This window comes from Pogonomyrmex barbatus, unplaced genomic scaffold, assembly GCF_055798465.1.
Source record: "Pogonomyrmex barbatus isolate J1 unplaced genomic scaffold, ASM5579846v1 scaffold17, whole genome shotgun sequence".
Classification (NCBI taxonomy): Eukaryota; Metazoa; Arthropoda; class Insecta; order Hymenoptera; family Formicidae; genus Pogonomyrmex; species Pogonomyrmex barbatus.
In genome coordinates, this window is record NW_028297113.1 from 2,674,170 (window position 1) to 2,692,488 (window position 18,319).

At 36.8% G+C, this 18,319-nt stretch overlaps 1 protein-coding gene across 25 annotated transcripts in view; it reads left to right on the top strand.

Annotated features, from left to right (window-relative positions):
* The first annotated feature begins 1,653 nt into the window (after positions 1–1,653).
* Positions 1,654–18,319, top strand: part of trol (terribly reduced optic lobes) — a 159,640-nt gene continuing 142,974 nt past the window's right edge. For 12 of the 25 annotated variants that reach the window (XM_089074592.1, XM_089074601.1, XM_089074595.1 and 9 more), the window contains exon 1: positions 1,654–2,564. In XM_089074592.1, coding sequence (XP_088930718.1) covers positions 2,487–2,564 — 78 coding nt within the window. In that variant the 5' untranslated portion in view covers positions 1,654–2,486. The remainder of the gene's footprint in view (positions 2,565–18,319) is intronic. The other 13 variants (XM_089074617.1, XM_089074619.1, XM_089074621.1 and 10 more) reach the window with 3 other exon arrangements.

The window sequence follows — 18,319 nt, forward strand, 5'->3', positions numbered from 1 at the left end:
TTTTCAATGGCATTTCCTTAAAGCAGTGCAGGTCGGCGATTTAACCGCACCCGGTTACGTTTCACGCGAAACGCAATTGTCATAAAATAACTCAATAACGCACATTTTATATAACATTTTTCATCAACTTATTTATGTATCGATTGTATATGATAATATCTTTCTTTTTATCCAATTTTCCAGAGCAATTTATCCGAGAAAATTCAGATATTAAAATCTATCTTATTTGTAAAGATTAAATTCTTGAAAATAATTTCACCAATTAAATTACAATAATAAATTAAAATTACTTGAAAGGTCAAGGTATCATTATCACAATATTCCAGAAAACCCAGTTCGATTTTAACTTTAATATTGTGTAAGTTTTTTATACAATTTCAAATACATAAATAATTTAATATTCCATTACTAGATATTGATCAGAAATAAATTAGATGCTTAGAAATAGATTAGTCTGCTTTAATTAAAGCAAATTGCGATAAACAATACTAAAAATATATCATATCAATAATAGCATATTGATCGGAGTATCACAAGCAATATTTATATATGCGATTTTTGCATATTAATTTAAGATTTTGAATGTCCATAAAGATGGCTGATACTTAATAAATTGACATAATTCAAATGCAACTAAATTATATATAAACAACACATTGCGATTAGAGAACTACACGATTAAATAAGACGTTCATTTGTCAAAGATTGATTTTACTCATGCGTGTATTATTATTTTGGCTTTCTTAATTAGATTTCAGCTTTCAGTTGAAGTAACACAAAGTCCAAAATACGGGACAAATACGGAACGTCTTAAAGACGTCTAAAGATATCACAAAGACATTTTTATTAGAGACATTTTTTGGACGACGTCTTCTCGTTTGATGTTCTAATTTTGATTTTGCGCTTGATTGTGCGCTATCTGAGAAGTTTAATTAAAAACTGCGCGGACAAACTGCACGTTGATTTACCGGTATTTAATTTCGCTATTACGCTCGAACATTTAGCCATGGGCAAAGTGCCGGCGCGAGAAGTGCTCGGCATCTGTATATCTCAATAGAGGGACGATACCGAGACGGTATCGGAGAGTATCGCGAGTATCTGTAGATTGCGAAGAGCGCGCGAGTGTGAAAACGTGCAGCCGTGATCTTCGCTCGCGAGTCGACCGCCTCCTAAGCAGCCTCCCCGCCGCTCCCGACGACGGCTACAGCGGCGGAGAACAACTTTGACCACGGTGGAAACGAGGAGAGAGTCCCGTGGGGGACATTGGTCCAAGGGAGACGCACGTCCGCACCGCGTGCCAGAGTGGGGCTCGAAAGGGGAAGCGAAAGGAAGGGAGGAAGAGAGACGACCGACCCGGGAGGGAATTCCGATAGAGCGAGACGGCGGATCAAAGAATCCGGGGAGGGAGAGAACGTGCCGATCCGCGGAGCGGTGGGAGAGACCGCGAGATCGCGTCGGCGAAATACAAGGAGAGGGAGAGAGAGAGAGAGAGAGAGAGAGAGAGAGAGAGAGAGAGAGAGAGAGAGAGAGAGAGAGAGGGAGAGGGAGAGAAAGAGAGATAGGGGACGATAGGGGGAGCGAGTAGGAGGAGGGGGAAAGACGAACTCTCCTCCCGGTGGAAAGAGAATCCAATGTGGAGAAAGAGGAAGTCGGGCCGCGAACGCGGGACGAGGAGAGCGAGTGGTGAGAGAGAAAGAGCCGGATCCGGCGTGAGAGGAGAGGGAAAACCACGGGGGCTTTTGAAAAAGTTTTATCTTGTCGGTGCGCTCGGCCTCTCAGACGCTACCGAACGCCGGTACGGTGTTGTTGGCCACGGCGTGGTCGCGGCCTCCTCGGCGACTAGTTGTTAGCGAAGAGAGCGAACGGAGAGGGAAAGAAAGGAAGGAAGAAAGAAAGAGAAAGAGGAAGAGAGAGAGAGAGAGAGAGAGAGAGAGAGAGAGAGAGAGAGAGAGAGAGAGAGAGAGAGAGAAAGACAGAGAGTCCCAGTCGCGCGCCGCGATTTCCGGTCCCGGTCGGTCCTTCTGTCGTCGACTTCCGTCCACCTCGTCCGCCCGCGGACGTTCGCGCGAGAGAAAAACCGCGAGGACCGCCGAGGAGGAGGCCTCTCGACGAGCGTCATCCGTAGGACAGAAGGACAACCGCGCGTCCTTGGAGAAATCATTCCTCCTTCGCTTCGTCTCGCCATGTATCGTCGCTGAGGTGTCCCGTAGTGCCGATCGAGAGAGAAAAAACGAGCGAGCGAGAGAGAGAGAGAGAGAGAGAGAGAGAGAGAGAGAGAGAGAGAGAGAGAGAGAGAGAGAGAGAGAGAGAGAGAGAGAGAGAGAGAGAGAGAGAGAGAGAGAGAGAGAGAGAGAGAGAGAGAAAGAGAGAAAGAAGCGGGACAGTCATAGGCAGGCAAAGAGCGAGAAGAAGAGGGTCAGTCAGGAAGAGGGCGAAGAGGTCGAGAAGTGACTCCTTGCCGGTCGCGACAGACGGCCAGCGGCGAAATGAAGAACCGTGTGTTGCTAAAGAGTGCGTTGCTCCTGCTGCTGATCGCGGCGGACGGCCTGGTAACGGCGTCAGAGGTAAGTTTTTGGAGTAACCTGATCCCGGGGCCGAGATCTTCCGATCCTCGAAATTATAGTCCGAGAATCCCGTGAAATTCTATCTCGTGGCGGATGGTGCTCCGAAAACGTTTTTAGCAATCGCTTCAGAACGCGTCCCGTATTTGATTCTGTTAAATTTCCCTCCGAGAAAGTTGCACATAATATCACCGAATGACGACCGAGTGAAGACATATGAGACATATTAATTGCCATTTCGCGGCTCTTTAATCAAGAGGAAATGGTTCGGGGAACGTAACTTATCGCCGATAAACTTTGGCACTGTCGCAAAGAAATTTATAGCGTGACGAATATTTCGTCCGTCAAGCCAAGAAGAAGTATTTATTTTCAAGGCTATCAATTGTGATCGATTTAGGAATCTATGGTTCAGTTTCGTTATCTATCTCGCGGTACGCGCGAATTTATCGGCTGAAGCATTTCGGAAACTCCCTGCGCAGAACGTACGCAGTGATTAGATAGCCCGTGTGGTTCAATCACCGCGATTATACCTGTTATGTGTCTCACTTACGTCTGCTGATAAGGATCGCGGCATACCTCGCGATGGAGGCACGCTTATCGCTCTCGCAGATCGTCCGGATGTATTCGAGCGTATGCGGTATACGTTACAAATGATCTCTCACCTCCTTTTAAAGGTGAATATATTCTTTTCTCTGAATTGTGACACGGTCGTGCTCTTCCGTTTGCGATTCGCGATAGGACGTTCGGCCGAACAAGGCAGCGTCTCCTGTGCTCCAGCTGTGCCGCGCCTCGCTGATGCTCCTGAAAAGTTGACATAAAAGCCGGTCTAAGTGTGAAGCGAGGGCTGAGAAAAATCGATTAATTATAAACGTATCGCTCATGCCAACGCCGCCGCCATTGCGAGTTCATTTAGTTCAGCTGTATTGATACAGCGATCATAGTTTTAATATCGAAAATTTATTATGTGTCAAACTTCTGCCGCTTGATCCTCGCGACGCGTTATCCGAACCTTCCAATTTCTGATGTGACAATTTAAAAAAGTGCTATATAATGAATGTAGTGGAATAAATAATAGGTTGTAAATTATGGTAATCAATTAATACAATGATTACATACATAATAAAAATTTATCTACCTTGCGAACAATTTTAAATATAAAAATAGCATTTTAAGTGAGAATAAATTAAACCTCCCTCTCAATCGAGCTGTCTGTGATGAGTTTTATAATTTTTGGCGATTTATTTTTTTCCCTGTTTTTTTTTTCTTTTTCGTGAAATACACGATACGCCGACCCGGGCGCGCAAAGAAATCCTTTGTTTTAACAATGATCAACAGGTATCGGAAAAGAGGACCGGTTGATCGCGGAAATATGCTGTTGGATTGTCGAAGGTGTGATTGTCGCGGGCTCGGAAAATACGGATCGAATTGTTATGCGCAACACCGCCGGACTTGTTCGACAATCCGGCGGCGAGAGACACGCGGGATAATTCGCGCGAATCGATTATATTCCGATCACACCTCGAACTTCGTAGAAGCCGAATACGAGCACAAGTCGAACTCGTATCGTGTCGAACTCCGATCGTTTCTGCAACCCGCCAATCCAGCGAAATATCATTCCGCGAGGCACGGATTTCCGCCGAAACGACATTTCGTCGGTGGCCTGACATGACGATCCTTCCGGTTAGCTTCTTCGCAACTTCTATGCGATGCGTTTCTTTCTTTAGGCGTTTACGATAGAGCGTGAACAAGCTTTTTCTCAACCTTGAATCAAATTTTTTTTTTTTGCTAATAATGAATTATTTCAGTATATTTTTATTTCGAGATTTGCATATATTTTTCTGAGATAGGAAAAAAGAAATTTCTTAAAGATTTAATAGATTTAACGTGGTCTTTCAATAATAAAGATTTTGTATACGGAAGAACAGTTTCGCTGAAGCATCTAAAAATTTAGCCAGATGAAGATGGCTTAATTTTATATTAAGCCATCAAAATAATTATAAAGAACATTCAAATTGCTGAAATGTTAAAGATTTTTGCAATATTGTATTATCATGTTTAAACATGATAATATAAATGTTTTATATAATTATTTTCAGATTTATATATAGTTAAATTTTGATATATTTTAAAAAAATTGTTTTTTTCGTGTATGTTTATCTGGATGTTTTAGATGTTTCGTAAAAATGTCTTATCTGTTTCTACAAGAATACAGGTCAATTAAAACAATAATATATCGTTTTGAGAGGCAAAGATTTTCTCAAAGTTTTTGCGTAATTTTATAATTAATTTTATAGATTACAATTTAATATTTAATGATGTTTTTTTTAATAAATATATTTAAAGATGTAAATACATTTTATTATAAAGTTCGATCATATTATATAGAATAATAGTATAGAATAATAACAATTAATTAATATGTCACATATATTATAATAACGAACTAAAAAAATTTTTTATTAATTTTAAAAGACAAATAATGTTAGGATATTATTTTGGTACAGAAATGTTTAATGCAATGAGAAGAAGTAATTTATTAAAGACAAAAGAATAACTAATTTTCCCTCTTAAAAGATTGTATTAATTGAAAATTCGATAAAATATCGCTCGGCGTCGCATTTTATATCACAATCTAAATGAAGTAACCGCTTTAAAATGCGATAGAAATTTCGTGACTGCATTATCACGCCATTAAAATAATATTGACAAAAAGTAGGATTATTTGCAGTGAATAGAACATATATTATTAAAAAATAATAATTAAGTGGCCAGAATTACGATCGCAAGTTAGATCGATCGGAGAAAGCGCGACTAAAATGCATCGCGTCGGTCAAGAGTCGCAGCCGTAGTGCGACCTATTTGTCACGATAACTTAACAATGATTACGTTATCTTCCGTTATAAGTATCAAATATCGCGATATTGGCGCGATACCAGTGGCCAGGGCAAAGTAGCGAGATGCGCGAATCGTGCAGCCCGACGACGACGAGAAAGCGCTTTTCGCGCTTCGCAACGCGAATATCTCAAACGCTCTTATTCGAGATGTACACGTGTGTCTTTTCTGCAACGTGCGCTATTCAAAGCGGCATAGTAAATGGCTCTATTTGAGGCGCAACGTCGCGGTGCAAGTCGAGTCTTCTGGTTGCATCCGCGAACAGTAATGCACGCGCTCGACGCTCCAAACTAATCATCCTACTAGGATAGAAGAAATGTTTAAATTTGACATTTCTATTCATTCTCTATGAGATCGATCTCTCACTTTGGAGAACGGTAGATTTTTCATTTTTTTTTATAAACAATACGATGCGGTCCATTATAATTCCTCAGATGTCCTCGGAGGAATATTCGATCTCTCAATTAAAATTCTTGAGATTCGATTATTGCGGACAAATGCTTTGTTCTCATGTATATCGTTAATGAGACAATTGATCTCTCTTTCTAAATTTAAAATTATATGATATCCGATATTCTTGATGCAATTAAGGTGGACCGCTGTTAACTTGCGGCGAGACTAATTGAACAGCATTTCATCCCGTAATTGCATTCTGGAAATCGTATTTTTTCAATTCAAACGAATGAATCCTTCAATGACGCGAAGATTTGGCGTTATCAAAAAAGGACGTGCGTTTTCGCGATGATGGTGACATTTTTTTAGAGACGTTATATCGTCCTGTACCCACGAGACGACACTGACTCGATCGAGTCGGCGGATATTGAATTAAAATAGTTATTCTCGGAACGGCACGTTCGCCACGGTTCGTCGGTGGCTTGATTAATTTCGAATCGTTCCTCGATCTGGAGTCGAATTATCATTTCACGGCGCTTGCAGGCATTTGCATACATAGACGATCATTTTGCGAACCGGCGTCCTGACAACGAGTATTATAAGTCGTAGTCGGCGTGAGGATAAATTCAAAAATCAAAATCAAGAATTGTAGAACGAAGTGCAAGCGCACCCCTTTGATTTTTTTAAAGGAGCAAGAAGATTCAGTGAAAAGTGTCGTTACCCGTAATTTTATAATTCACAGTTAATGTCTAAGTGTCAAATACAAATTGTCAAATAATACTAAATTTTTTCTACGATCTTTTTGTTTAAAGAAATAATGCTGACAATTGACTACTTGAAAATGTTAGTGTTCATGTTAGTTTGTCATGCTTAATTTATCTAAATACGTATAGAGACGTAAATCTATGCCCTTGGCATAGATTTGGCTTATCACAAAGCTGTCGATTAGATTCTGTGAGGCTATAAATGTCAGACAGAAATCATGTGTTTACACTATAACGTGTGTGCCTATTATTATAATAAATCTATAATTATTATAATAAATTTATAATATTATTAAAAATTGTACTCTGTAACTTCGATACGACGAGCTACCGACAAACGATTTTATTGCATTTTAGCCTTTTTATCTTTATCAGGAAATCATTGATAACATGTCTAACGTAATAGCAGCCTGATAATTATACGCAGAATCGAAAGGTGCGAGGTTTTTTTATCTGTGCAAGATATGCTTATTATTGACTCAATTGTGAAGTTTATAAAATTTCCCGTGAGAATTCACATGTCTCTGCAATAATAATATATCATGATATTATATATTCCATATAAATCACGTTACAAATTATTTCAGTGTAGAAAAATGAAGGCTCCTCGATTTAAAACATATTCAAATTAAGCACATAAGATATTACGGCCAAGAATGACATTGTTAATTAATTACGTGCATATATAACCGAGCTAAGTAGAAGCGTGGAAGTTTTTCGAATGCAAGTCGTAAAAATTTTTATTGCAGAATTGCGACATACCTACGGAGAGAAAGCCAAATCCCGACACTCGTCCGACGACTTCTGAATATTGTTAAAACGGAGATCGTACTTACGGCTTAATTCGTCATCTTAAATCATAATCCCAGATGTAAACGACATTCTTTATCGTCTTAGGTAATCTATATGTCTTTATGTGACAATACACTTTAAAACTGTCAGAGACAAAATTCAGCAGATACTACAATACTTTGGGCTTTAATTAATTACCTGCTTTACTCAATATTATATGCTACATTTTGAAAATAAAATATAAAATCTAAAATCTCTCATATAATATTGATTAAAAACTAGATTATTAAATCATCTTCTTCTATATTTATAGCTATATCGAAATATTTCGTCGCGGAATCAGAAGAATTTGATTTTGTATATATTTCAGAGATCGCCATGATTCCTCGAACACTCTCAAATATTATCCTCCCGTAAAAATGACAATGTACATGCAGGAGAAAAAAGTCGCGGTCCTTCCGTTATTGCACCTCTTTTTCTCAGCCGTACCCCCTGACCGTTGCGGCTTGAATTGCGAGGGATTCGCACGGGTGAAGGGTCTGAAAGATTTGTATCTTATGAAAAATATGGTAATGCACGTGTATGTGGTATGGCGGCGCGTTCGATACGATACTGTTGCTCTGTAACAACGATGCTTGACCGAGACTCTCCCAAAGAATTCATATATATATATATGTATAAATATATAAGTGCACTAAAATTTATGTTAACATTTATACTTGACTGATCAATATATATTATAATATATATTTTATATAATATTGTAACATATACTTTTTTTAAAGTAAAACACTGTTGTTATCGACTTTTTACAAAGTAACATAGGGCAATATAGAAAAAAATTTTTTAATCATTTTAGCTATGTTTAATTTTATTTTTGCCTACTAATACGAATGTACTGTCAAACTTTGATTATCACAATTTTGAGAAAAACGGCATTAAAGATGCAATGAATGACAATTTCAATGTGAATTTTTGTCACGTAGCACCCGTAGCATATCTTTTTCTAAAATTTTTTTCTTTAATCACGCGAAAGTATCAATTTTTTAGTATTTTTAGTATTTTTAGCTTTAAAATACATTTTGTTTTGCTTATAATACAACGTGTATTATTTTTCCACATAATTGAGACAGCAATACTTTCCACATTAATGAGATAGAATAAAATATCTATTTCATGAGAAAAAAACCTGTTTTCAAATAGTTACATTTCAAAAACGAATATAATTTTTACTATTTGAAAATAGGTATTTTCTCATGAAATAGATATTTTATTCTCAATATCTCAATTATGTGGAAAGTACATGCTACTAATATCGGATCGAATATAACTAAAAAAACAAGCTATTTTATTCAATCATAAATAGTGCTACAAATACAATAATGCTAAATAAAATACAATAGTGCTAAAAATGTCAATACACGTTGTAAAAAATTGTAAATAATGGAGCAATTTTGAGGTTATTTTTTTTAGAACGTTCAATTTCTATAAAACCAGGATATACTTTTCAAGAAGTTTTTAAAAATTTTGACTGTATACGCAGATTATTTTGCGCATTTGTGCCGTATAATTTTTATTCCCACTTATATGCGACTTGTATGAAGACAAAATATATTTAGAAGATAAGGAATCCTCCGAGTTTCTGCGCATGCAATTTCGAATGGTATGAGTAATTTGAAAAGTTTACGTTCCTACATAACCGGAGATATCGTCATTCATTCTTGTGGGGTTTTATTCGGTAGGGAAGAATTTCAAACTCGCGGTTACAGCGCTTCCACAAGCTTGAGCATTTCGGAAGCAAAAACCGTAGTAGCACCGATAAGATTTCAATCAGCGAGTGAAGCACATAATTAGAATAATTAATACACCGAAACAATTCGTTATGCAATAATTTCGGTTAGCGAGATTCGATTTATTGGTTTTTGTCCGGTATTTAATACCATTAATTGCGAGCTTTTTTTATACCTGGCAAACGTATTGATGATAGGAAATAATTAATAATTATATATTGTAATTAAAATGGATAAAAAATGCGACTAAGCTGTAATTTTTTTAAATCTTTAAATTTTGAGAATTTCGAGTCTGTACAATTTCTATCATTGCTTATAATTAATGCCTTTGATGATTAGAGCAAGAGAACAAGCTTTTATATTTTTGTACCCTCATGTATCCACGTTAATGATAGGTTTTGTTGCAGCTATAATTTGCTCGTGTAACATATAATTTCCTTGTAAAGTGAAGTGTTATGTAGTAAAATACTGGAAGTAACTACGTGTAAAAAAATCGAAATTGCAAATTCTTGAAAAGATATTAGAATAATTACTTGTGTTATGATATAATAAGGATCACGAAGCTTATTCAAGACGATATTACAAAAAAGCGTATTAAAGACGATATTACAAAAAATTGATAAAAAAATTCTTCTCAGATTGCATTTTATTATTTGTTTTTGGGCTTAAGAAAAAAATTTGTTATGGATATTGAAAATGATAGCACACATTATTCTGCCTTGTAAAAATGACGAAGTAATAAGTGACAAGCGTAAATCTTAAGTAATTATGCCTACTCACAGAAACGATGTAAAATAAGCCGTTTAAAAACGCTTGAACTACTCGAAAATTGAGTATCGGATGATGACCTTAACGCTATAAGTGCCACTTATGGAGAGCTCTATAAATTTCATCGGTTGACCCTAATGAAGTCATACGAATATTTCAGACGATTCCCACAAGATGCATGCATTTCAAGAACTTAATTGATTGTCGCGTCAAATTAACCCAAATTTAAAAGAAGTTTAAGGGACTCACTAAATTAACCACAGCGTGAAAATTTCACTCGTGCCGTCTATGCGATCCCTTTGCTTATACGGGGTTCACTTGTAAATACAATTTTAAGGTTCCCATAGTACAAAAAAATATAATCATCGCGCGCAATAAGTCACAAGCATATAATTAAAAAAATGTAGTTGAAAAGTGATTGAAATTAATAATATATTTTCCACGTCGTCCAATCGATAATATTTGCAGATACTTACTTTATATCATTATTATTTTATGCAATAATGCATAAAATCAATTCTTATTTTTTTTAATATTATAATTAGCGCATTTCACTTCACGTCCTGACTTGCCATCGTCGCAATCATAATTTCTATCAAAGGGTGTGCCAATTAATTCAGGCGTGTCAACGATTCACGCGACACGATTCATCATGAGCTCTTTCGTCTCGGTTCGAGGCTGCACGACATTAAAAGGATCGCGCCGATATCTTCGATCTTACGTAAACCGTCAGGGTCGTCGAAAAGTCGGGTTATATGTGAGGAAGCGAGAGAAAAAAAGAAAGAAATCGCAAGAAAGCTATATAATGCAAGCGGATGGGACAAGGAGGGACCTTCGTCCGAGAGGCATACGCGATAAATCGCTTACCTAACTGTGCGAAGTCCGCTCGCATCGGTGGCCCGAGTCCTTTTTCCACGTCATTACCTGTTTGTAGGATTTAATTAATTATTTCAGACGGGCCGTAGTCCTATCTCGACATTCTCGATAACGTTGCGAGACTGTGTCGCGTTACAGTACCATCGGTTCGGCTGAGATTAGCATTACCATTTGCCCAATTATTGTTTATCTCTCTTGTCACGTACGTCCGTTACATTTCATATTATTTTACAATTATTAAAAGAATAATACTCCTGAAAACCTGCCGCTTACAGCGATAGAACTCTCCCCGATACGGAATTCCAATATCCATTGAACTGTCACTTTTTTATGAAATTTATTTGACCGATTTGATCGGAGTTAGATTAAAAACATCAGCGTAAGGTTTGTACAAAGTATCTGATAAAATGATATAACTCATGTGCTCGTCTTATTTAAATTCGATTTTCTTTTTCGGCGAAAATTTAACTGGAAGCCATCGCCTCGAGTCGATATCTCCATTCTTATGATTAGGCGGCTAATTAATTTTTTCCTCTATGTAAAAAAAACCGACTGTGGATTATACCACGACGGTGATTGGACAGCCAATATATTATTGAAAACACATAATACACGTTCTGTTTACGGACCGCGCGTTCCAAATTTCTTCATTAACACCCGAATAGATCGCGGTGCTCGATATTATCACTCGCGTTTCGTATTGGCCGGCATGAAATGCTCGAAGGAAGTCGTTTGCAAGTCTGCTTCTAGTCCTCGAACGGCGGATGCCGCGGAGGACCGACGACGAGTGAAACCTTAAGTGCCGTATCGCCAGAAGGGATCCACTTTTTGCCACGCCGAGGCTCACCAGGCGATTATTTATAAGCTCGCGTATCCGCACGCTGAAAGGATATTTACGTTACTTATGCAGTCCGCCGCGCAATTATCGCCGGGCATCGTTCCGTTTCTCTCTCTCTCTCTCTCTCTCTCTCTCTCTCTCTCTCTCTCTCTCCCGTACAATAGGACGATGTCATTCCGCGTAGCGGCTTGATGAACAGCGACGCGATAAACATACGTCTCCGTGCAGGATCATGCATATTATAAATGGTCTTTTCAAGATTACACACGATCGCTTTTTACATGTTTAGAATAATTTAATTTTTACGACCTTTTAAATGAGCGAATGAACGATGCATCCGTAATTATCGAAAGTGGTGAATCTGCAAAACATATATTTTCTTTAACAAATCGATTTCTCGGGGGAAGCTCGAGCGTGCTTTTAATTATAAAGTTGGTGTAATAGAAGGAAGCTAAAGTATCGAAATATCAAGTTACGAAATATCAAAATCTTGAGAGTACAACGCGATTGGGTAACAGGATCTTATATTATTGGGTTAACTTCAATTACCTTAATTTAAAACGTACTCGTACTTAAGTAACGACATCAAATGGTGATTGAATAATTCACAATGATATCAAGCGTATATATACATTGCCACGAGTTCGCGCGATCATCGAACCTGTTTGTACGGTGTATGTGAGTTAATGGGTTAATCGTAACGGCCCGAGCCTCAGATATCCATCGTCGCGATTGTATCGCGCCGGCGATAAACGCGCCGCTTCCTATATTCCGTATTTATTCCGGCGTTTCTCTGGCAAGAGGGCTTTCTTCGTGTGCGCGTGGCGGCTTACTCATTGCGAACAATTAAGCGTCTGAGCGGAGGAATAACGAAGGCAGAGAGTCTCGCCGTCGCGTCTTTCTCGCGTCTACGGGAGAGGCCGTAAATAGATATGGACAAAAAGAGGAGGCCTCTCGAAGAGGCGCCCGTAAACATACTGCTTAGGTCTACGAGGATGCGTGCATTGCGTGCCTTTAATTAAAGCCGGGACTCCTCCCCCTCTCCTCCTCCTTCGAACGGACAATTAAGCCGCGCGCTTTTTGTGTACCCGCCGCGGGATCAATGACGTCCGGAGGAGCACATCGCCTGTGTTTCTATTCGTATATTTCGTATTCCGACCCACATTTCAATTATTAATAACATCTTGTGTCGCGGGATGAGAGATAACTTCGAGTTTGGAGGTGATCTTTTTTTTAATACGCTATATTCTTCGAGACAGTATCATCTCAATGTATTTATCTTCTAATGTCGACTTATATCGCGCTAATAACCGAATTAATGCTTATCACATATAAAAAGAGATTAACTTTTGAACGCCCGAAAAAAGCATTTGTATATTACATAACTAATTACGAATATCGAATCGATTATGTTACGTTTTGATTTATAATATTAATTTAAATTGATCGATAGTCAAGTTAACATTTAAAATAAGCTGATTAAAACTTTCCCTTTTACATGATATTGTAATGACGTTGACATGACGATAGATGAATATTTGATTTGGATATTAATTTGGATATTAATTTAATATTAATGAGTTTTGAGATCAATGTCCATGCCTATTAATTCAGATTAACTTTAATTTCACTTTTTTATCATTTCTTTAATTCTATAAGTTAGAAAAAGATAAAAAATAAATAGACATAAGAAAACGATTATCATAATATAATTATAATTGTCATAATAATAACAAATATAACAAGATAAAACGTTGCATTCTCAAGATTAGTTTCTTTCTCGGAAAACAGATATGTTTTTTTTTTGTCTTAAAAGAATATTTCCTAAGTTCTCGATTTTAATATTTCCAGTTTACAAGTAACTGCCTCCTTAATTATTTATTGTTTTACTACTAAGTTTTTATCGAGCGATGACACCGCTCTTGATATCTTGTCAATTTCTTCATATATATTCCCATGGTGTTCATTGTTCGCGAGCTCGATGAAATTAGCGACGTTTGTCCCTGACGCATCTCAGATGTGACGTAATCCGACGTCGTGGATGTACGGGCGTGAAGTTTTATGCAAACGATCCCGTAAATCAATTCATCCACGCTCCATCGAGTCGCTCCCGAAAGTCGACCCCCTTTCCTGCCGCCTCTCGGATCGGCCTTTCGAAAAACCGGGCTTTACACCGTGACCAAAATGTTACACACGCGAAACGCCAGAAACGTCCAACACCGACGAAGCAGCTGAGCAGCTGTACGAGTTGTTCGGATTCGAAAATGCCGCGAGATTAAAGATTCAAGACTCGACTACACCGATTCTTGCCGAATTGAAACGGCACGATTTAATTAAGTGATTCCGGATAAATAATTGCTTTCGCATTTTTGTCATTTCCTTCTTTCCTGAGTGTCGCTGACGTACTCCGATCTTGGAAAAAAAATTGCAGTTACTTAATTGCAGTTAATGCCGGTGCTTTGTGCGATATAGTGATAGTTACCGTTAGAAGATCGTTCGTAGCTATGAAATTATCTCGCGTTACTACACGTCAATTGGCCTGATTTGTCATAAGAAATCGTGTCGTAAGAAAACGCCTTTATAGCGACGATTTGCCGCCGATAATGCTCTATGCGAACAGATCGATAAAATATCAGGTCGAGTTAATCTGTACACTCGGGATGACGTACACTCTCCGTTATGTTCAAGTCATCTAACAACAGATTCCATCATTTATACGCTTGCTTATAAAAGATCTTTATCATTCTCTCTCTCTCTCTCTCTCTCTCTCTCTCTCTCTCTCTTTATTTTACATTATTTGAAACAACCAACTGTGATGAAATTTTATTTTATTTTTTATTATATATAATTTTTATTTAATTATTATATATAATTATTATATAATTTATTTTATTTTTTATTATATAAAGTGATTGTACGGCTGAAAAGACAAGCATTAACCATAATCAATTACAATTAGACGTGCGAAAGAATATTTATTATACAAAGAATACACGAGATATTCCGCGCGCTTTCTCTTTACCGCTGAAATAAATATATCAGATTATAAAGGATAAATATCTCTTATTTCGTTCGTTTAATTTATGTCAGTTACACAAAATTGTTTCTCAAATTTGGCGCGCGCCATATCAATTCATTCGCAAAACCGGAAGTATAATTTTAATATATTTCTGACGGCGAATTGTCAGATTGAAGGATCGCGTTTATCGCGAGTAAATAGAGCACGACTTCCTCGTTGTCTGTTTTAAAAAAAGATCGTCGTATTTTCCTTCTCGCGTAGAAATGAAGATACAGGAATGCGCAAGCGCGCTGCTATTTAAAATCACCACGTACGTTACAATACGTCGTATTGTTACAATGGGTCGTATACGCCACACGCCCTCAAAACAAGTAATACAATTCGGCCGTGGGACGACATAAATACCATCCGACCGGTTCGCTCGACTAATCGATTTTTCACATAATCCTTATCGGAGTATTAACGTCGCTGAACCATTCTCGTGGCCGCTCTTGGCTGGTTCGTTTACCATCCCTCCGACGATATGTACTCGTGTATCTTCCCTCAGGCGAGCGGCGCAACTCCTACGATATCGGTTATTAAATTAATCGGATATATCCGGCCGACTTTCGCGGTCGGCCGTAAAATTAAGCGGCGATCGAAGCGGCATTCGCCGGCACGAAACCGAAAATAATCTTCATTTTCGGTGCGAGCTGAATTCGCGCGCGCGCGCGTATCGCGTGCGCTTTCGTCGTTTGCAGATTTCCAAATCAGTGATTTGAATAACACAATCAATTTAGATTTGATTGAAATTAGCCATCGTTGCGATTAAAAAACGTTAAAATGTCAATGGTAACACGTCAGAACAGTGATTATGTTGCAATAGTTAGATATTATAATAAGGAGAATAATTAGATCTATCTCCCGTATGAATTATGATACTTAATTCGAAATTAATACATTGTGGATTAACGCCGAATAGAGTAAAACGATGATCTCTCATCGTTAATTCGTCTTCATATCGCAAAGATAATCATTAGCAATGGAAACGGGGTTACGTCGATCAGACCCGAACGGGCGGCAGTCCGGTCAGGTCGGCCTTTACCTTCTGAATAAAGTAACTTCGACGCCCGGACAGGTAGGATCCCGACCCGAGCTCGAGCTCGCTTTTGCCGCATCTCTACGCATGCACTGGTAAATAACGTGTTTGCGCGTTCACCAGCCCACCGTTCGCGCATTGGCTATTTTCCTAGCCGACGCGATGCCTGCCTCGAAGCTGGCGCGAGAATCGCGAGAATAAGTCTCCGCGAAAAACACATTAATTACTTAGACTTAAATATACCGATAAGAAAAGGAAACGAGGAGAAGGATAAAAACAGCGCTATGTTTGAACCCAGGATATTTAAAAAAAGAACTGTTGTATTTAAAAAAAAAGAACTGTTTAGTTTTGTTATCAACGGGATATCAGTAATGTTTTTTACAAAAGTTTTTCCTGCACTTCTGATCATTTTGTATCTCCTCATATTTGTCATTTTTGTGTATTTAAGCAGAAATCTGCTTGATATTAAAGCGATTGAGCGAATTTGGCATGAAAAATGAAATTTATTAATCCTTTCTCTCTTATACATTTTTTATTTTCTAACTTCTTTAAATTCTCGATGTAATCTAAATGTAATAAAAATAGTATTGAGAACAGAAAATGTAAGTAATCAAGATATCTTTGTTGTAGTGCAACTGAGATTTTGTGTAATATTTTAATTAAATATTTATATATATATATATATATATATATATATATATATATATAATAGAAGTCATATAGATCATACAGAAATCATATATATATATATATATATATGATTTTTGTATGATCTATATGACTTCTATACATTTATCTCCAAATAACCAATATTCTAAATATGCTGAATTAATGAAGTAGACAATTGCATATTGAAAAATTGCATGAAGAAAGAATAATGATATAACAATAAATATTAATTTAATCGAAAGATAGACAATTTTTTTAACATACAATTTAATGTGCGATTACTCATATAAGTTTTGAGGACTAGCAATTATCAATTTATGCGAACAATTAATTTCAGATTTAAAAAATCGTAGAAAATTGTAAGCGTATTAAAAGAAACAATTATTTATTTAAACCGATGTAATTATTCACTTAAAGAAGTTAAAGCGATAGGAGTGATAGAAGTTATTAATGTTTTTCTATGATATTTATAGACAATAATTATTTTTCCATCACGGTGCTTCGAATGTCGAATTTCGAATTTGTAATGTGTCTATTTCCAGAATGGATTGTAAAGTAATATAGAGATCAATAACTCGAGTAATTTAAGTAATAATGAAAAGCTCATGCGATATGCATCAGTTGTTTGCTACAGTAACAATTAATTTGAAGCATAAAAAATAAAATAGCATGCATTTGCTCCATTGTTAATTATTAAATAATCAAACAGTTTAAAAAATGATTAAATTATTAATAATCTATAAAATACATATAAACAATCAAATTGTAAATTTTTCAAATAAATATTTCAGTTACAATATCGCCGGCAGATGTAAATAAAAATAATTAACAATCTAGATCTTATAAGACACAAAATTAAATCATATAAATCAATCAAACCATAATTTTTTTAAATAACAACCTTAAGCTACAATCTCTGTATACATTTCCAAAGTATTCAAACGGAATTAGTTCTTATCTCAAATGATGCTGGCTAGTCTGCAAAATATAAGCAGCCAAGTATGCGATGACAGCACGCGTTTATCGAAATAGATTTAAAATGTAGGAAGCAGAATGCTACGCTACGCGGCGCGTGCACGTATGTGCGTTTATTTTCAACACACTTTGTATCGCTTGTATGAAAATACAAACTGATTGCTACGCGACCTTGATGTTTGTTTTTGTTGGATACGAAGCTCTGTGTATGATACAAGGCTACCGCGCTATCATTCGTTATGAATACCTTGAACGGGCAGGTATTGGCGTTGCTCCGTGTGTCGCATTACTTTGCGATATCGCGACAAATCGTAGAAGATATCGAGCGTAATTTTCTATAATTAAGTTAATAGGGGGGATAAATAACTCTACAAATTCATTATTTCACAGAAGAACGTACATATTTTACGCGAATTAATTAAAGATAGAAGCGATGAGCATCATACGTTATTTTATTTATTTGATATGTAACTTTTAATGATTAGACTAATTAAATAATTAGGAATCACGTAACATCGTATTAATACTTGAAGAGTCGCATATCACGCGTTGAATTTTTCGTCATCTAAAGTACAACTCGTGTATTTTTAAAGTAAAATCAAATAAATCAATTCAACTAACGAGAAATCGTGTGATATATCCATTGTATGTATATTGTACAATTAATTAATTAATTAATTTTGAAACTTTTAGAAAATTTTAAAACTTTTATGAAAATTTTAGCGTTAAATATTTCATAGACTAAAGAATTTTACTTGGCAATTTTACTTGGCAGTGTTCGGAATTTGTGTTTTTGCGTACGGCGCGTAGTGTTTATGCAAAGTAACGATTGTTATTATTCGGTGAGTAAGAGACTATAGGTCATTGCGTTATTATTCCTCGTAATTACGACAAGTGAGAAAAT